The sequence below is a fragment of the Eubalaena glacialis genome, chromosome 11, assembly GCF_028564815.1.
Source record: "Eubalaena glacialis isolate mEubGla1 chromosome 11, mEubGla1.1.hap2.+ XY, whole genome shotgun sequence".
NCBI lineage: Eukaryota > Metazoa > Chordata > Mammalia > Artiodactyla > Balaenidae > Eubalaena > Eubalaena glacialis.
Genome location: NC_083726.1, coordinates 99,863,260 through 99,885,302, shown reverse-complemented (window position 1 = coordinate 99,885,302; position 22,043 = coordinate 99,863,260). Strand labels below are relative to the sequence as shown.

The window sequence follows — 22,043 nt, the reverse complement described above, 5'->3', positions numbered from 1 at the left end:
AATCCCTGAGGCTCCCACACATTGTCACCCAGCCCTCCAGGGTTCTTCGCTGGGGTTTGGGGTCTCAAAAGACCCAATAGAGATGGTATTGAAAAAGATCTACCCTCCTTTATAATGAAATTTACAGATTTTCAGTTCCCTTTTCAGCAGAGCACAATATAGCCTTGACCCCCATTGATAACAAGAGGCGAAGGAAAGAAACATCAAGGATTAAGAGCAGTTCCCCTAAAAGGACTAGGTGGGAGCTGCACTGGTCTACACTGTCCATCACAGATCGTCCCAGGCCAGGGGACTGCCGTCTAGTGGGCCCTGCGGGCAGGGGAGCGGGCAGTCCAGGCCCATCTTCCTACATAGAATCCTAGAGAACGAAAACATAAGTACTAAGGAGATTATGAAAAGAGTATGCCAAGGGAAGAATCCAAAGGGAACATGCCAAGGGTAAAGAAGCGCTTTAATTTGCTTATGAAATTGAAAGTCCCAGGCTTCTCATAGTAACTGCAATTAAAAGGCAGCCCCTGCCCTTATGCATTTTATGACTCTTGAAAAACAAAACCCATGTGTAAAGAGACAACAAAATTGTACTATGACTAATACAAGGGTGCCTTTGTGGCATATCGTATATGCTTCATAAATTCTTGTTGTATTGAATAAAACTGAGTAAGAGATTCGGGAAGGGAGAATCCCTGGTCCACGAGTATTTCTCCAGAGAATGTACTTTGTTATTTTTAATTAGCGGAGTTCATGACTAACTTTTTTGGACAATTTCATACCAGAGGAAGGGAGTAAATACCAAATATAGATTTAAAAGATCCAACTGTTTTAAAATTTTAGGTGAAGGATGCTCTGCTGCTCCTCAATTGTACCATTGGTACTCCCATCTCAGGGCCTTTGCACCTCTGTGTCTTCTGTCTCGCGTGCCCATCCCCCAGATACCTGTGTGTCTGGCTCTCCCGCTTCATACAGGTCTGTGATAAATGTCACTTTTTCAGAAAGGACTTCCCTGATCTACTTAAATAAAATTAGCTCTGTTCCCAGCCCCGACCCACCATTTGCCTCTCATTCTCTATCCTTTACGCTACTCTAGGCATCTTTATAGCTTTATCATCACCTGGTATATGTATATTTGTGTATGTTCTATCTCCTTTCATTAGAATTTTAAGAGCCAGGAGAATAGAGATGAATCTTGGTCTGTTCACTAGTATATAGGTTATGTCTAGAGGAGTTCCTTGCATATAATAGGCACACAATAAATATTTGTTTAATGAATAAATGATTACATAAAAAGAGGGTTTTATGTTATACTTCCATGTATGTACTATACAGAGTATATATTCATATATATATAATATATAAATTATAGTGTATATATATTATTTTTATGTTTTCAAAAATATAGTAATTTTCTTTTTGTAATTTATTTTTTATTGAAGTATAGTTGATTTAAAATCTATTAGTTTCAGGTGTACAGCAAAGTGATTCATATATATATTCATATATATATATATGAGTATATATATTTTTTCTTTTTCAGATTCTTTTCCTGTATAGGTTATTACAAAATATTGAGTATAGTTCCCTGTGCTATACAGTAGGTACTTGTTGTTTGTCTATTTTCTATATAGTAGTGTGTGTCAGTTAACCCCCGACTCCTAATTCATCCCTCCCCCTACTTTTCCCTTTGGTAACCATAAGTTTGTTTTCTATGTCTATGGGTCTATTTCTGTTTTGTAAATAAGTTCATTTGTATCATTTTTTTAGGTTCCACAAATAAGTGATGTAATATATTTGTCTTTCTCTGTCTGACTTACTTCACCTAGTATGATAATCTCATCCATGTCGCTGGAAAGAGCATTATTTCATTCTTTTTAATGGCTGAATAGTATTCCACTGTATATATACACCACATCTTCTTTATCCATTCATCTGTCATGGACATTTAGGTTGCTTCCATGTCTTGGCTATTGTACATAGTGCTGCAATGAACATTGGGGTGCATGTATCTTTTCACATTATGGTTTTATCTGGATATATGCCCAGGACTAGGATTGCTGGGTCATATATCCCAGGACTAGGATTGCTGGGTCACATGATAGCTCTATTTTAGTTTTTTAAGGAACCTCCACACTGTTCTCCACAGTGGCTGCACAAATTTACATTCCCACCAACAGTGTAGGAGGGTGCTCTTTTCTCCACATCCTCTCAAGCATTTATTATTTGTAGACTTTTTGATGATGGCCATTCTGACCGGTGTGAGGTGATACCTCATTGTAGTTTTAATTTTCATTTCTCTAATGATTAGAGACGTTGAGCATCTTTTCATGTGCCTGTTGGCCATCTGTATGTTTTCTTTGGAGAAATGTCTATTTAGATCTTCTGCCCATTTTTTGATTAGGTTGTTTTCTTGATATTGAGCTGCATGATCTGTATGTATATTTTAGAGATTAATCCCTTGTCAGTTGTATTGTTTGCAAATATTTTCTCCCATTCTGTAGGTTTTCAACAAATGAAGTAGAAGAATAGTTTACTTGAGAATAACTTGAGGATAACAGTGTGACTGTTACTCTCCATCATTACATTTTTTCATATCTAAAACCGCTCACCTCTTTAAATACATGCAAAGTATTTTTTTTTTTTTTTAAATTTTGCATCTAGTTGTGGTTTCCTGCAGCTTGCATCCCTTCAGTAATAGGTCTGGTGAGGATTTTTTTTTTTTTTTTGCCCAAAAAGTCCCTAAAAAGGTATTCATGTTTATATTAACAAACAAACAAAAAATAATAGAACATAGCACAGGGAAAAATATAAACAAGAAAGGGAACTATTTTACCTACAGAAACACACTTTCAACTCTCTGCATTTCTCATGCTATTATCAAAAATATCTTTGCTTGGACAGAACCATTTTGTTTCCATGCTAACTTCTCATTTGTTTCTCCTGTGAACTTTTTAAATTCGGTGTTTGGCAGCAGTTTTGTTTTCCTTGGAACTAAGTACTGTGTAACATACTGTTAGCTGAAGGCTGTGATGTAGACATTTATTATTAAAAATAAAAGAGAGAAGAATTTATTCCATAAGGATGAAAATGACTTAGTGTCAAGGAAGTTAGGATTTTCAAAATGCTTTACATAGCAAATTGTGTTTCTCTGAAAGGAAGTATATTTTATTTCCTAGGAATAAATTTAAGCATCTTCATTTTGCCCATCCTGATTAATGGGAGCTGAGAAAGAAGGAAAGATAGACAGTTTTACGGAGAATTCCTTCTCTTTGCCATGTGTAGGCGTAACCTTGGTGACCTATATATCCTCAAACCTTCTGGTGAGATGTTTATTAAAGTGTTATTACCCATAGCAGTAATCATAGTTAAATAGCCAAGAAGGTAATTTTTATAGAAGGTGAGAGAAACATTTTTTTCTTCCTGAATTAAGCCATGTACTCTTTATCAACCAGAACATATTTGAATTTCCTATTTATTATTCATTTTTTAGTTTCAATTTTTCTCTCTTTCATCTGTTTTACATTTCAATTGATCATAAAATCAGAAGCATTCCTCCTCCAAAAAGAGTATCATGTCATGTTAATAAACTTTTTGTCTCTTTTCCCAGAATGGCCTGGGTATCATGCTGCTGTTCATTTATCTTGAAAGTGTAGTCCATTGAAATGACTTCAGTTGCAAAAAGAAAAAAAAATGATTCCACAAATTCTACTTCTGTTTCTCACTGTCTGTGACCCATTTCTGTCTTTTATCTAATCCCATGATATGTCAATGGACATCTGCAACTTAACGCTAATCCTACCTGTGGACTCAAAGGATGTTTCAACTTTCTCACTGATATAACATCAACATCAGTTTGCACTTAATTCTGTAATTCATTGACTTATTATGCAAGCTCTCCTCTTTACTATTTATTATAACTGACCAATTTTTTTCATTTGTCCTAATTGTTAGTTAAGAGAGTAGGGCTAGGGAGGTATCTCTGTACTTCTAAAACATTTAGCTCTGTGGTTCTGCTTTAATAGGAATACTTACCAGCAGCCAAATGCTTCATTTTAATTTAAATAATCTGTAATATTAAATAAGTCAGGCAGTTTATCATACTATGGATAGTTTTTTAAAAAGGCTACTGAAAACATGATGCTTATTTTAGTCCTGGATCCATGATCTGAGGACAGTGCTCTTATGACAGTAAAATAAATTCTGTGTAAATAGGGTAAAAATTCAAATGCTGTCATGTACTAATATGAAGCTGATACTCCCCTTTCTGTGCCAGGTATGCAATAATCATGGGACAAGTAGAGTCCTGACACCCTATCCAGCCCTCCCCGCCTTTCTCTGCATTTAAAAAACAAATGTGAGAAAATACTGTAACAAACCCCGTATAGTCAACACTGAAGTAATGTTAAATTTTGGCTCAGATTTTTTAAATGAAAAGTATCAATAGATACTTTTTTAATGATAAAGCCCTTGTGTGATTTCCTCAAGTCCAAAGGGAATACAATCTTTGTTGATTTCCTTTGCCTTTCTTCTTATTGAATAGAGAACATTCCAGTATCTTATTCATCATTTCAGAGTTTTTTTATTTTTTGGATATTTCACAGAGCATGTAGATTTATGTAACTTTTTATTACCTAGAAAAAAGTAGCAGCAGTATCATTTTAAAATACATTTTGAAATATTACCACATGCTTGGTCAACTCAGACTTTCAAATATATTATAATAATGGTATTAAATAGATAATATAAATATATAATGATACAGTGGAATAGAATTCCTTTAGCCTAAATCTCTCTCATTAGTCTATTGTATACTGCAAGGAAATAACTCTCTCTGATACGTAACACATTTGGCAAATTTACTATTTTAAAGTTTAAAATAAAAGGTTGGAGAGTGAAACTTTTGGAGGTTTATAAGTTCTGGTTTGTAAATTATCAAATTCTCTTCTGTAGTAAGTGATGACCCAAATGAGTCTGCATTTTGAATGTTTTTGTTCTTTGACTAAAAATTGTCTTTAAGATAGTTAATGGCAGAGGGCAGTGAATCCCGTGTTTTTCTTATCTTAGTTCTGATCTTGGAGAAATGTTATGTTCTTGACTTAGTATCTGTCATCATCAGATATTCCCCCTTAAATTCATATAGGTGGATGAAAATTCGTGTTTCTGATGTATTTACCTCTTTTAATTGTGATACTCATGCGTGGTAGAATTTACCAAGTTACCCTGTTCGTTTAAATTCACTAGCAAGAGGGTAATATTCATAACAGCCTTTTATAACCTATTTTCTTGAGAAGATTTAGATAAAATAGTGAGAGAGAGGAGAAGGTAAGCCTTCTGCTTAAAAATCATTTTTATTTATCAGTCTAGTACTCAAGTTCTTTAGAGTTGCCAACGCAAGCATCTCACCTCCCTGTTATTAATGAAAGATATTCCCAAAGTCTCAATAGGACAGTGGTTGAAATTGTCAAGAATTGTTTTGATACTTCTAGTGAATAATTACTTAAATATCCTTAATTTATATGTTTCTGAATCAGACTATTTCATTGGTTGATTAGTATTTTATCTTATTATAATTAACTTTAAATTAGTATTAATGAATATTTACTAGCAGATGTATTGCCAATAAATCTACAAATTTAAGAAATTAAAGCATTAAAGAAATATCCACTAAGCATTCAATTTTATGTGATGATTATCTGGGCTAATTTACCCAAAATTGCGTGCTAGCCAAACTATAATTAAATCATTGTAATACTTCTAAGGCTTGCAATAATCGACTATCTTATTAAAAATGAGTAATTTAAAGTGACGTAGTTGTATTTTTCACTTATTATACCATGAGCATTTCTCATGTAATTTTTTAAAAGGCTCTGCAGGTCAGTTTTTTTTTAACATCTTTATTGGAGTATAATTGCTTTACAATGGTGTGTTAGTTTCTGCTGTATAACCCAGTGAATCAGCTATACTATACATATATCCCCATATCCCCTCCCTCTTGCATCTCCCTCCCACCCTCCCTATCCCACCCCTCTAGGTGGACACAATTTCTAATTGCTATATTATATTCTTTTCTATACTATAATTTATTGAATAGTTACCCTTTGTTGGATAACACAGTGATTAGCACATTATAACTACTAGATTCTTACGATTTTATTTACTGGTCAAAGTGTATGAATTTTTAGTAGTATGTAATATGTATTAAAGTTGACATACATGGTACATGTCTATATTTATAAGTGTTTTATATATATATATATGCATATATATCTCAATATATATATTTGCTATATGCTAGCAATATATGTGTATACTTATCTCCCTAAATCCTAACCTAATATTCTACATTATCAATTTGCTAAAAAATAGGCAACAGTAGTTTTTTGTTATTGTTTATACTGAATTTCTTTCACTTCCAACAAAGTCAGTTGTTTCCCGTAAACCTCTTGACTTGATATTTATTGTGTAAATTGTCCTTATCCTTTCTTCCAGTTATCTATTAGAGTTGTGTTTATTTCAAGTTTGTAGAGTTCTTAGTGTACTGAAGATGTTATTCTTTACCTACCATTTACTGCAGATATTTTGCCAATTTGACATTTGTGCAGACATTTGAAGATTTCATGCAGCCTGATAAATTCATCTGTGTTTTTTTTTTAATTTGGAAAATCTTTATATATTCCAAAGTAGTTTAAGTATTTGTCTTGATTTTATTCTATTTTATACTTATAGTTTGATCTTTTAAAAATTTAACTTTTTATCTATATAGAAGTTATGTATATTGTAAGGTTCAGCTCCAATTTTTTCTTTTTTCATTTGTTGAATAATTCATCAAATACCCATTGATTTTTATATTTTATTTTTTACCTTTTGTTACTACATGTACTTGAATTTATTTCAGAACTGTCCACCGCATTTCATTTATTTGTATTTTGAGTCTTAAATCATTATCCTATAATTTGAGTTAAATTTTATAATACACTTCAATAACCACTAGGGCATTTTCATCTCTTCTAATATTTTGATTCTTAGAAGTTCATTCTCTCAGATAAAATTTAGGTGCTTGTGTTTTTCAATTTTTTTCTTAAAAAAAATACAAACAGCTTTTGATTGAAATTGAGTTAAACCTGTAAATTTATTTGGGTAAAAATGAACACAATAGTTTTATTGAATTCACTCTTCTTAACCAGGAGCATTGTATGTTTATCAGTAAAGTTTTACCATTTTCTGTGTATGGTTATCAAACATTTCTTAATAATGTTCAGAAGTATATTATTTTTTGTTGCTATTGTAATCAGTTTCTTTGGTTTTTGTTATAGCTACTGAAGAGTCACTGCTGTTGTACAGAAAAGTTAATGTATAGAAGTATGTTCTATAGATGTCTTGTTAGCATGCTAGCTTCTTAGTGGTAAGGAGTTCTTCCATTGGTACACATGACTAGTGAGTGTACTGGACAGAGAAGTGGAATTTTATTCCTCTCAGTTGGTATCTTGCATTTTCTTAATGCTCTTCAAGATAAATGTTATTTTCAATAAATAAATATTGTGCTTTGAAGCAAAGTAGCTCAGGACTATTACAACTATGGGAATGACTTGATAATGTTTTGTAGTCTCTGTTTTTATGAAAATTTACATTTCGTGACTTTGGGGGCATATTTCACAGTAAATAATTTTGCTCCTTCGAACTCTCGTATTTTTGTGATATTATCAAAACAGAATTTAAAATAATTGAAATATTTTGGACTTCTGGTTCTTGTCATTCTTGACAGTAGACTAAGCTACACTAGTAGATTTCTGTAGCATATTTTCTTAATAAACTAGAAGCTTAATGGTAAGAAAATAAAGCTTAACGTGGTTTAACATTGATCTAGAATGTTCCTGACAACCATAAAGCTGTACATTAGCAGACTCATTTTGTCACACAGTGATATTAAAATATCTTCACAACAACTAGTAGTTGAACTATTAGCTATCAAACCAGAAGTGTATTACTTCAGGTATGTTAATTTACTCATGAGGTCAATATAATACCCTACTATTAAAACATAGATTTCAAAAGCCTCATTATTCTTTAAAAGAAAGAGTAGAAATAGTTGCCATGTAAAATAAGTATCATTTAATTTACTGTCATTATTATATTATCTTACAGCTCATGGGGCATTCAGAATGGGACCACAAACGAGGGCCAAGAGGATCGCAGGTAGGTTTCTTTTCCTTTCCTTTTTTGCATTTTGTTTCTTAACACTTTGAGCCATGAGTTTTCTAAACTCATGAAATAATAATAATGAGAGAGAGGAAGAGACAAAAGAATCATGCCATTTGTTTTTAGTTAAGTTAGCTGTAATTAAAGTCAGGTTTCAAATCCCAAAGGCAGATGCCAGTATATTCCTCTGAAGAGCTTTCTGGTATCCCAGACTGGTTGTGTTTATATGAATGTAGATTTTATATTCATCTTGTCTCTGCAGAATACAGTTTGATCAGCAACCTACTCTCTTGATTTTATTCCCTTCCTTTGAAAATTTTTCTATGTATTTTCTTCTTTTCTCTACCTTCCTGGTTTTGGTTAAATATTTTGAAATATAATGAGAGTAAATCCTGAACTAATTACAGAGATTTGTCTCTAAATGAACTGTCTTCATCTTAGGGAAATAGAAAGATGAAAGGACCTATTATTTTGGAAAAGAAACAAATTATAAAACTTTCTATATTACCAGACTGTTCTCATTGTCTTACTTTATGTCTTAGGCAAGGAGAAAAGCTTCCATGACGCATTTATGCTTTTTAATGACCTAATTAGACAATGTGGATTTGTTTTGCTTCCATAATTACTTCGCCTGACAGAATAAAGGCTGAGTTTTACACTAAGAAAATTGTCTCTCCTCCTAGGGTATTTTGTGGAGAAATGTAAAAGTCATTTCTCTCTTAGCAGCCTGTGCTTACCTGACTGTAAACATGCTAAATAAAAAATTAAGTGGGTGGAACATTTTAATCTTTGCTGCTTGCATGTTTCATTTGCCACTAAAAAATATGGTTAAGAGAGAGTTTACTGTGTGATACTGTATATGAAAGATCATTGTGAAATGTGAGCGTCTCCCAAGTGTTTTACCAAGCTGACATGACCTGTGCTGTCATTAAGATTGCACGGACAACAGTTTCATTTCGGTCACTAGGAAAATACAACCAAGTCAGTCAGTTGTTTTTAGTGGAGAGTTTAATAGCTGTGGTTTTATTTTTGTCCATTATCAATTTGATTAGTAGATAATGTAAACCAGTCCAATTAAATTAGGATTATCCAAAAGGATTTATGCCTCATTCTCCCTCACTGTCACTTCCTTGTCTCCATTTTCTCTGGCAACTCTCCCTCTGTACACATTTACTATTTTAAATCAGAATTTTCAGCAAGATTGGCAATGAAATGATGAAATTAATGCATGGTGGATGCTTTGTAATTCTAGACCAATCAAAAGTAAAGATGAGCACCAGTAAGAAACTCTGTGGTTTCTGATTATTGCCACCAAAGACATTTTGACTTAGAACACACCAAGCAACTTGATGAGGACATGTCCTTTCAAAGTAATGTAGTGTTAGTTTTTAAAATTTGTTGAAAAAATATATAATATACTCCCATATAACCTATTTGGATATAATTTATCTTCAAGTTTAGATTGGTCACTCTGTCATTATAAATTGAAATATAATGTCATAAAGGCACAGCGTTGTTTATGTTAACTTTAAACGTAAAAAATCCCAGAATGAAAATTTTTAGAATTCCAGCTATTGCACATAGCTAGAAAACTTCAGAATTCCACATACACATGAAAAATATTTTCATAAATAAAGTTTGATTATATTTTGAAGCTTGAGATTATTCTGAAAAGCAAAGGCACTAGAAAGTTCTTGCATGAACTACCGTTGTCAGCATCAAGGTCTTTCCTGAACCTCTCAACTAGCTAAATAAGCATTCGAAATGGGGTATACCTTTGTCTCACCCTTGACCCTCAACTCAGATAAAAAAAAATTGTCAATGTCAAAAGCAAAAACACACACCAAAAAATAAAAATGATAACAATTACAACAGAATACTTTATTCTTTGGAAATTCCAGATAAGTCAATTAAGCACAAAAGTAGTAACCTCTTATCTAATTCTGATTCCCCACTGTGGGGGGTGGGGGGGGGGGAGATGGGGTGGGGAAGACAGTATATTTATGTTCTAGATGATTGATCCCTTCTTATCTTGCTACCATTTCCTTGGACAATATGTCTAAAGCCTTTCGGCCATTTGAAAGGAATTTCAGACAAACTGCATCTGAACGCAGATCTCTAAATATTTTACGACTACCACAAGGCCTTACTCAAATCCCATCTCAATTTAGTTTAATTGAAGACAGGTTTTTAAGCACTTACTATGTGGTAGGTCTCACTGAAGAAAAACTGAGTGACAAGTTTACTGCATTGCAAGAGCTTACAAGGTATGGTTGGAAATAGAGCAATACTTGAGTAGGTAATTTGCATATAAGGCAGAGTGGTAGATGTAAAATTAAGTATATAAACAAAGTGTGATAAGAGTTTAGGTGGGACAGAGTATTTATTTATGCCTAGTGGAACTAGGAAATTTGGTGGTATCTCAGGTGAGCCTTCAAGGTTGGGTAGTAAGGTTTCAGAAGTGCAAAGAGGAAAAGGGAAAAGCTTGAGGAAAAGTCTGAACTGGTAAAGTGTGGGATTGTTTGGATTTCTGTGAATTTTCTTTATAACTGCTTTATAAACACTTACTGCCTAGGGACTGTTGCAGGAACTACTGTGAAAGAATGATCCAGGGAATGTCATTCTTTATTGATCAGGTATGAGGAGGAAGTAAGGAGGGTTTAGAATTTGTAATCCAGTACTTCAATATTATGCTAACGAAGCAAGGTCAGAGAAAGACAAATGCTGCATGTTTTCACTTACATGTTGAATTTAAAAAACAAAACAAATGAACATATATAACAAAACAGAAACAATTTCAAAGATACAGAAAACAAATTAGTGGTCTCCAGAGGGGAGGGTGGAAGAGAGATGGGAGAAACAGGTGAAGGGGACTAAGAGGTCCCAGCTACCAGTTATAAAAAAAATAAGTCATAGGGATGTAATGCACAGCAAAGGGAATATAGTCAATGATATTATAATAACTTCGTATAGTGCATAATCTATAAAAATATCAAATCACTATGTTTTACACCTGAAATTAAGATATTTTAAGTCAAATATACATCAATTTTTTTGGAAAAAAAAGAAAAAAGAAGAATGAGTCCCAATAACACAGGCCAGTTCACAGGGAAGATGATGAGTTTAGTGTTAAAGTGTTAAGAGAGAAGTGAAGATGACAATTCCAAAAGGGAATTTCAGACAAATACTTGAGGTGCCGTTCTGGGCTCTGTAGCCAGATGAAAGCAGAAGATGTCAGTTAGGGAATGCCAATCATTTATGTGATAATCAAACTACATTAGGCAATGGATTCCAGAAGAAGGACAGTAAAAGAGAAAAACAGAAGAAAGGCTCATTCTTGAGGGAGACTCAGTGTAAGGGCTGGGAGGATCCTGGGGAGGGAGTTAAAGCATGTACATGGGCTCACTAGAGACCAGAGGAAGAAGTAATGCAGAACCCAAAGTAGTGAGTATACTTGTCAAGTTACACTCAGAAGAAGGCTGAGACCACAACCAAAGTTTCAAGAAAACAAAAAAAGGAGGAAATGCTTTTGGATGTAGTGATGAGCAGGGCATTAGTGAACCCTGAGAATGCACTTTTGGTCAAGAAGAGGTGGAAAGCAGAATACAGAAATTAAGAAGAGAATTAGTGTGAGATAGTGGAAAGGTCTCTTGGAGGAGTTTTGTTTTAAAAGTAAAGTACAATTAAGAAAGAGGTGACAAACAACAAGTTCCTACTGTATAGCTCAGGGAACTATATTCAGTATCCTATGATAAACCATAATAGAAAAGAATATAAAAAAGAAGGTGTGTGTATATATATATATATATATATATATATAAAACTGAATCACTTTGCTGTACAGCAGAAATTAACACAACATTGTTAATCAACTATACTTCAATAAAACAAGAGAAAAAGGTGGCAACAGAAGTGAGGAAAATTTATTTTTATGCTAAGGTGGGATGTATGTCTTAATAACTATTAATGGCAAAGAAAGAGAATCAGTAGAGAGAAGAAAACACTGAAAATTCTCAATAGTGACCTATTTAAGGACTGAGAAAATAGTGTAGTCCAGGGAAGGGAATGCAATTTCTCCCAGTGTGGTCCTTTGGGCTGGTCCCTTTGACACCTGTTTATGTGTTTTTCTCACACTCCACCAGTTCCCACCCTAGACTCCGCCATTCACCCTAGTTCAGAAAAACTGACCATGTTCTCAAATGAACTACTGGATAGATCCACCAAAAAGCACAAATGAAGAAGTTTTGGAAAGAAAGTAGGCACATCTATACCAGAAAAGGAGAGAAGAAATAGGGACAGATAGCACAAAAATGAAAGAAATACTTTGAGCCTAATGACTTCAGTTTTCTTGCTAGAGAAAGGGTACATAAACTTGGGGATATTATAGTGGAAAACCTTGAATGGTAGAAAATATATGGAGTACATTTGTTTTAGATTTCCAAAAACGGGACTGACTTGATGTGTGAACATACCTGGTAGAAATTAGTGGGCTTTGACAGATGTGAGTGGGTATCCTGCAAGACAAATTTTAACGTATTTTACTTTAATGCAAAAAACACCAATATATGTCAGGAACTGTTTTTATCCTTCGAGGAGTCAAAAATGAACTAAATAACTTTGGCCTTCAGGAAGGAAGTATATAGTTTTACCTAAAGGCAGCCTTAACCCAGAGGATAAAAATGATCAGCTCATATTGAGGGCATTCGTCATTACCAGGATAGAGTTAAACTTCTCCTGGCTTTCCTCCTACGTGCTTGCTAAATAAAAGATTTTCTCAAATTTGATGTCATCTTCCAAAATTATATGTGCATTATCACAGATGATAAGGTGTACCTTTCATATCAAATATTTATATAGAAAAATACATATCTTACTTCAAGTAAATTCCAACACTTAATTGCATGTAACTCTTCAAGCTCAGTAAGAATTTAATTAAAATTGATTTATTTACTCTTTACTCAATAATTCTGTGACATGATTTGTCAGCTCACAGCTTTCAGGCTGATATTTTCTTCGTTTTTTTTTTTTTTAAGTATGTGGTCTCAAATAGTAGATCATCCAAATTAGGGAAGATGCTAAATGATAAATAAACTTCCAGCAGCAGGCAGAACTCTTTTCTCTGGCAGCATTTCCAGTAATACCAAACGAAGTCAGGGGATAAAACGCTCAGAAGGCAATTATGTTTTTTACTTTTTCTTTCCTCTAAATTCTTGAAGAAAAGTTTTTCAGTGGGAAGTTAAGAGAAACAATAGAAATTTGCTCTCCTTTGAAAGCTTAAAAGTGGTTGAAGGGCATTGAAGGAGCCAATAATTTACTTATCACTTAGCTAAGGGTCTGTGGGAAAAGATTAATTTGTGAATTTGCGAACTTCCTAACACTTTAATGTGCTAGGAACCAGCAAGCCCATATTTATCAATAGTTAGAGACTAGCCAGTTCTTTAGTATTTAGTATATTATTGATATACTAAACTATTTATCACTAGAGACTAGCAGATTCTGTAGTCATTTAGTATGTGTGTGTATATTAACATATATATTAATGTATATATACTACCAGCCAAGTTTTATCAATTACACTTAAGACCACTTATTGAAGAAACAGCTTACATGTGATCTATCTAGTCTTCAAATAATTTAGGTATTTTTTTAGACAATGAAATTCTGGTTTGTATGTTTCTAAGTCATTAGAGTATTGTATTACAATACAAGAAATTAACTGAATATTCTGGTGGGAAAAAACGTAATAGATGGCACTGGGCTATTGGTATGCTTAAAATGAAATGAAAATGAAAATATAACACGTTAAAATTTATGGGATGTAGCAAAAGCGGTTCTAAGAGGGAAGTTAATAGAGATAAATGCCTACCTCAAGAAAGAGGGAAAGTCTCAATCTAACTTTACATGTCAAAGAACTAGGAAAAGAAGAAAAAACAAAGACCCAAGTTAGTAGAAGGAAAAGATGATAAAGAATAGACAGAAATAAATGAAATAGAGACTAAAAAAGCAATAGAAAAGATCAGTGAAACTAAGATCTGGTTCTTTGAAAAGATAAAATTGACAAACCTTTAGCTAGGCTCACCAAGAAAAAAAGAGAGAGGACTCAAATTGATAAAAATCAGAAATGAAAGAGGAGATGTTACAACCAATACCACAGAAACACAAAGGATCATAAGAGACTACTATCAATAGTTATATGCCAACAAATTGGGCAACTTAGAAGAAATGGATAAATTCCTAGAAACATACAATCTACCAAGACTGAATCATGAAGAAACAGAAAATCTGAACAGATCAATAATAAGTAAGGGGATTGAATATGTAATTAAAAACCTTCCAACGAAGAAAAGACCAGGACCAACAAAGAAAAGACCAGGACCAGAAGGTTTCACTGGTGAATTCTACTAAATATTAGCACTAATTACCACCAATCCTTCTCAGACTCTTCCAAAAAATGTAAAAGGTGGGAACACTTCTGAACTCATTTTATAAGGCCACCATTACCTTGATACCAAAACCAGACAAGAACACTACAAGAAAAGGAAGTTAAAAGTCAATATCCCTGATGAACATAGGTGCAACAATCCTCAACAGAATATTAGTAAACTGAATTCAACAATACATTAAAATGATCATACACCATGATCGAGTGGGATTTATTCCAGAAAAGCAAGGATGGTTCAAATCTGCAAATCATTCAGTGTGACACACCACATTAACAAAATAAAGGGTAGGAATCTTATGGTCATCTCAATAAATGCAGAAAAGAACTTGACAAAATTCAACATCCATTTATGATGAAAACTCTCAACAATATAGGTATAGAGGGAACGTGTCTTAACATACTAAAGGCCGTATATGACAAGCTCACAGTGGACATTGTACTGTGTCAGCTTTTCCTCTAAGAACAGGAACATGACAAGGATGCCCACTCTCTCCACTTTTATTCAACATAGTACTGAAAGTTCTAGCCAGAACAATTAGGTAAAAAAAACAAAAAGAAACAAAAGGCATCCAAATTGGAAAGTAAAAAGTAAAACTATCACTATTTGCAGATGACATGATATCAGTTATAGAAAACCCTAAAGACCCCATCAAAAAACTGTTAGAACTAATAAACAAATCCATTAAATTTTCAGAATATAAAATCAGTACACAAAAAGCTGTTGTGTTTCTTTACACTAATAATGAAGTGTCAGAAAAAGAAATAAAGAAAACAATCCCATTTACAATTGCATCAAAAAGAATAAAATACCTAAGAATACATTTAACCAAGGAGGTGAAAGAACTGAATATTAAAAATAACAAGACATTAATGAAAGAAATTGAAGAGGACACAAAGAAATAGAAAGATATTCTGTGCCCATGGATTGGAAGAATTAATATTGTTAAAATGTCCATAATACCCAAAAGCAATCTACAGATTCAATGCAATCCCTATCAAAATTCCAATGGTATTTTTCAGAGGATAGAACAAACATTCCTAAAATTTGTATGGAACTATGGAAGACTCCAAATAGCCAAGCAATCTTGAGAAAGAAGAATAAAGCTTGAGACATCACACTCCCTGATTTCAAACTATATTACAAAGATAAAGTAATCAAAACACTATGGTATTATCATAAAAACAGACATATAGATCAATGGAACACAGTAGAGAGCCCAGAAATAAACCCACACATATATTTATGACAAAGGAGCCAGGAATATACAAAGACAACAGGACAGTCTCCTCAGTAAATGGTGTTGGGAAAAATTGGACCACAGCATGCAAACACTTAAAACTGGACCACTATCTTACACAATATACAAACATTAACGCAAAGTGGATTAAAGACTTGAACGTAAGACCTGAAACCATAAAACTCTAGAGGAAAAGGTAAGTGGTAACCTTCTCGACATAGGTTGTGGTAATGATTTTTTTTAATCTGTCACCAAAAGCAAAAGCAACAAAAGCAAAAATAAACAAGCAGAGCTATATCAAATGAAAAAGCTTCTCCACAGCAAAGGAAACCAAAAACAAAATGAAAAGTCAACCTACTGAATAGGGGAAGATATTTGCAAATCACATATCTAATAAGGGGCTAGCATCCAAAATATATAAAGAGCTTATACAGCTCAATAGCAAGACAAAAACAATTTGATTTAAAAATGGGTAGAAGATTTGAATAGACATTTTTCCAAAGAAGACAGACAGATGGCCAGCAGGTACATGAAAAGATGCTCAACATCATTAATCATCAGGGAAATGCAGATCAAAACCACAAAGAGTTATCTCCTCGTACCTGTTAGAATGACTTATCAAAAAGACAACAAATATCAAGTGTTGGTGAGGATGTGGAAAAAGGAAACCCTTGTGCACTGTTGGTGGGAATGTAAATTAGTACAACCACTATGGAAGACAGTGGTTTTCCATAAATTAAAAATAGAACCACCATATAATCCAGCAATTTCCACTTCCGGTTATTTATTCAAAGAAAATGAAAACACTAACTGAAAAAGATACATGCACCCCCATGTTCATTGCAGCATTGTTTTCAATAGCCAAGATATGGAAACAACCTAAGTGTCCATGAGTGGATGAATGGATAAAGAAGATGTGGTATATATACACAAAGGAATATTATTCAGCCATAAAAAAGAATGAAATCTCGCCATTTGTGACAACTTAGATGGACCTTGAAGGCATTACACTAAGTGAAATAAGGCAGGCACAGAAAGACAAATACCATATGATCTCTTTTATATGTGGAATCTAAAAAAAATAAATAAAAAGCTCATAGATACAGAGAACAGACTGATGGCTGCAAGGGGTGGGGAGTGTGAGAAATGGGTGAACTGTTTTAATTTCTTTTAGTTTAAATAAATTGAATACAATTTTTAAATCTATTTTTAAAAATTTTTATTTATTTATTTATTTTATTTTGGGCTGTGTTGGGTCTTTGTTGCTGCGCGTGGGCTTTCTCTAGTTGTGGCGAGCAGGGGCTACTCTTGGTTGTGGTCCACGGGCTTCTCATTGCGGTGCCTTCTCTTGTTGCAGAGCAGGGGCTCTAGGCGCACAGGCTTCAGTAGTTGTGGCACGCAGGCTCAGTAGTTGTGGCTCTCGGGCTCTAGAGTGCAGGCTCAGTCGTTGTGGCACACGGGCTTAGTTGCTCTGCGGCATGTGAGATCTTCCCAGACCAGTGCTCAAACCCGTGTCCCTGCATTGGGAGGCGGATTCTTAACCACCGTGCCTTTAGGGAAGTCCCGAATACAATTTTTAAAAAATAATTTTAAAAATTAAAAATGATCTGTGTCCTCTTTAGTAGCATGGCTTTAATTATCTACCACATGCTAGAAGCTCCAAACTATAAAACTTCTAGAATAAGCAGCATCTATCTACATCAGTTAGCTCTTGCGGGATTATAGTAAGTCTCAAGGATGAATTTCGATTGGAAGTTATTATCAGTCAGTATCTTGTCTACTTGGGTATTCGAGAGAATGGATCTGTTAATAATAGCTACTAAAGTTCATGAACCTAAACATTTGCCTCCTAGTGCTCTAATTTGGTAACAGATCAATTCTTTCTAGGTTAAATCATTTGTTTTTGATAAAAGAGAGTGTGAGAGTAATTTAAATGCCTTCCAGGCATACCTGGAATAATGCTATGTAAATTTATTAAAGTTAACTCCATGTAATACATTTTAGAAGGACAGTCATCCAGATTTCCCCATAATTTATTCCAAGGGATTAATGTGAGCAGGTTGGGAGTTCATTATTACGTCACCCAAATGCCTAATGTGTTACCGAGGATAATTCATGCCCTAGATGAAGCTGGCTGCCCATGTTACTTTTTCTGCAAAGAGAGTGTTTTTTAATTTGCATTTCCTTCTCCTTTTTCACTTTTCCATATATTAATCTACTAACTGTTGCCACTGGTTTAGAAATTGTTCCAATAATAATTGCATTTTTTGGCAACCTTCCAAGGAAAGTTTTTTGTCTTTTGTTTTTATTGTTGTGTTGTGAAATTTGTTTGAATTTTGTTTATGTGGACAGGGCCACACACCAAATATTTGCCTGGGCCCTGTACATGTTAGGACTGGCCTTGTCATCACGTACGTTAGTGGCAGGAAAGGACCTGCTTGTTTAATACTTATTGAATGACCCTCTTATCTTGAAGACTGGACATCGTTCACATGACATGTGCACTGAGTTATGCTTGTTTCTGTTAAATCAGAACTTTCTGGTACATTATATGAAATAAAACAAAGATGAGTATTTCATACCCATCTTGTCCATTAAACCCCCCTCTAGATGTTTTAAATTTTACCCTTTAGTTACCCTTCCCTTCATTCTGTGAAATTGCTTTGGTCTAGTTAGAGTTTAGTGTTATGTCTTTAATTTGCATTGAGAAACTTTACAAGGCACAGTCTTAGAGAGTTTGTCCTGGTAGGGATAATTTTGGAAATGTCCACAACATCCATGGTGTCAAAAGGACGCAGAGACATTTTTCTTTGTTTTTGTTCAGAGAAAGGAAAATGGTGTTTCTCTTTAACTGGTAAACCCAGTAGTTTATTACTTCTTCAGCATCTCTGGTCTCTCCCCAGTAGATGCCAGTGGCAGACTCCCCGCCCTCCAGTTGTGATAAGGAAAAATGCTTCCAGACCTTGTCAAGTGTTCCTTGGGAGGCAAAATTGCTTCTGGTTGAGAACTAGTATTGAGATTATGGCATAATCTCTTCGCCATGCATATCGAAGAGAATAAATAGATATTCACTGATTCGTTTCAACATGTCATATAGGAAAATGGGAAGATGCTTCTTCAAGTATATATGCTTTCAAGCTTTCAGGTTCCTTTTTTTAAATTAAAGTATAGTTGATTTACAATGGGGTGTTAATTACTGCTGTACAGCAAAGTGATTCAGTTACATATATATATATATATACATTCTTTTTTAAATATTCTTTTCCATTATGGTTTATCATAGGATATTGAATATAGTTCTCTGTGCTAGACAGTAGGACCTTGTTGTTTATCCATTCTGTATACAAAAGCTTACATCTGCTAACCCCAGCCTCCCCAGGTTCCATCTTTAAATCTAACAAATAGCAATTTAAAAAATCATAGTCATTTCATTGTGAAGTATTACTCACAGTAGAATCATGTCCTAGAAAACTAGGAGGAAGAAAATGCACTCTTTCCACACTTAAGCATTCAAGTGTCAGGGGAGCAGCCTGAGAGGGTGTGGCTCTGTCCAGGCAGTGGTTGTGCAGAGCATATGTTTCTGGTGAACAGAAGGATGACCTTGAGTAAGTCACTCTTTATTAAAGCCTTGGTCTCTCTAAAAGGACATCAGTGAACAGGAATCAAACAAGTCCACAGAAATAAAAGGGAAAATTGCCACTGGCATTTATGCTTTTTCCTCCCATGTTTATAGATTAGTAGACATGTTGTTTAATACTTATTGAATGACCCTCTTATCCTGGGAACCGTGGACATCATTCATCCGACATGTGCACTGCCTTATGCTTGTTTTTGCCAAATCAGAACCTTCTGGTACATTATATGAAACAAAACAAAGAAATGAAGTAAGCAGCTGTAGATGACAGCTATTTATCTGCAGGAGCTGTAAACAACTTAAGCAACAATCAAATTTACTGAATTATGAAATCATACTTTGAAGGAAGTAAGTATAATAAAACCTGACACTTTAAGCTACGGATAGTTTCTGACCATTTTTGCATTTTCCGCTGTTAATATGTTCTGTATTTTTTTTCAGATATCTTGGTGTAAACATTTAGAAAATTCATTAATTAATGCAAGTATTTTTGCTTGTGAGTTCCTATAAAGTAAATACAGACTTTTTGGAAACTAACTTGCAGCTCTAAAGTTTTGCCTTCCACTTGGCTGGAATAACAGAAGAAAGATATGCTAACTTGAGAACTGTCCATTTTGTCTTTGAATTGAAGTACCTGACAGAGAGAAATAATTTTATTTCATGCTGGGGGATTTTATGCAATCTCTGACGTAGAGTAAGATCTTATTCTTTATTAATTGTGAAAACATACTTTAAAAGGGAAGTTTAGGGGGTGGATTTTTAAAATTTTACTCTACTTCTTAGATAAAACTGATGAAAAAAGATAGTGCTGAATATCATTAGATTTTCATAGGAGACAAAAACTTAAGACGAGGTTATATTTGACTAAAGCAAACCATCAGGTAGAGCAGGAAGTGAAGGTGAGGTAAGGTGAGGTGAGGAAGGTCATAAAAAAGAAGCTTCTTGTCATGTTTGATTTTCCAGATCATAGGGGGCGGTTTTGTTTGTTTTATTTTGGTTTTGCTTTTGTGGTGATGCCTTATGTAATGACCAATTCCTGGAAAACTCTTGAGTGTTACAAGTTCAAGTTTGTTCTTATTGGAAATCTGCAGGTTATCAAACTTGAATCAAAATAATTTCCTTGCTGAATTTTGTGGCATGATGGTTAAATACTTCTGGTGACAGTTCACACTTGGATTTCTACAACTATTTCCATTTTAGAATTTTGTAACAGTATTCTTTTCTTTTCAAGTCCTTTTAACCCCCAATCTACAGATAGTTGTTTACACTGTGTCTGTGATACACACTTAAAAGAGCAATTAGAAAAAAAGTTGGGGAGGGAAAAAAAAAAGAGGAGATTGTGGGTGAGACAAACGGAGTAGAAATTTCAAAAGTAAACCAATGTGAAATAAATAAATAAAATTCAAAGAAAAAAAGTAAACCAATGTGATCAGTCAGAAAGTTAAAGAAGTACAAACAGATGTAAAAGCTCTAGTTCTCAAAGGATTGCGAGCAGAGAAATGGAAAGAAGTTGTCTATCAAAGATGATACAAAGAGACCCAAGGGAAACAGGGTTAGTAAATAGAGCAAAGACCATTTCATAAAGCAAGATAAGGACGTGAAGTTGCAGCCGTGTTGAGAAGGTCAGAAACATACATGAAAGTCCTTCGATTTTGAACATCATGATTTGGGAGGTTGACAGTTCTCTGGTTCTTGAAAAACATGACAGTATGATGCATGTTTATTGCATTTTTAGGCCTTTGTATGACTTTTTAAAATAAATATTCCAGTGTACCAAGTAAGCTTGTGAAATCTAATCCTAGGACAATTTTGTTTTCTTCTTGATAAGTGCTTTATGGATATTATTAGCTACTTTAAAACGATAACTAGTTTTAGCTAGAGTGAATTTCTGCCAAATACTAATAAGGAAAAATAGGAATATGAGTAATATCTCTGACATTCCAGTGTTTAAAGGAAATTCTGTTTTCACCATTTTGTGTGCTGGTGATCATGAAAATTTTAATTGGTAGATGCAGTATAGGAAGTGAACAATTTTCCCAGAATGAACAGTGTATTATACATACTATGTGCTTAGTTAGAACATATGAGATGCCGTGTTACATTAAATATCAAATAGTCGACGCCTTTCTCTCTTTTTGTATTATAAATTATTTCAAACATGCAGCAAAATACAGTGAACAATGTACAAAAACCATATTCTCAGGCATTTAAATCTATAATGTAATTTAAAGACGATATTAATATTATTTCTTTTTTCAAGATTGCACTGAATTAGTAACAGTCTGCATTGTAATAATAAGAAAGAAAAAAAAGGAACAAATGCTTTTTAAGGAAATTTCAGTTTGGTATGATTATTTATCATGTGAAGTTAAAATGATGCATTTTACTCTCCTGTCTTTTTCCATAAACAAAAGCCACGGTGCCAAAACCAAAACATAAGAACTAGTAAAATTATATATTTTTCTTCTTTTTGAACAGAAATAGCAATGCCAAGTTCAGTTTGTTCCATTGGTTTTAAGCCAAATAAATGGCAAAAAATAGT

At 33.9% G+C, this 22,043-nt stretch overlaps 1 protein-coding gene across 4 annotated transcripts in view; it reads left to right on the top strand.

The window, feature by feature from the left end:
* The window catches only part of PDE3A (phosphodiesterase 3A), a 305,431-nt gene that overhangs the window by 179,492 nt on the left and 103,896 nt on the right, over positions 1-22,043 (top strand). For all 4 annotated transcript variants that reach the window (XM_061204791.1, XM_061204789.1, XM_061204790.1 and 1 more), the window contains exon 2: positions 8,134-8,184. In XM_061204791.1, coding sequence (XP_061060774.1) covers positions 8,137-8,184 — 48 coding nt within the window. In that variant the 5' untranslated portion in view covers positions 8,134-8,136. The remainder of the gene's footprint in view (positions 1-8,133; positions 8,185-22,043) is intronic.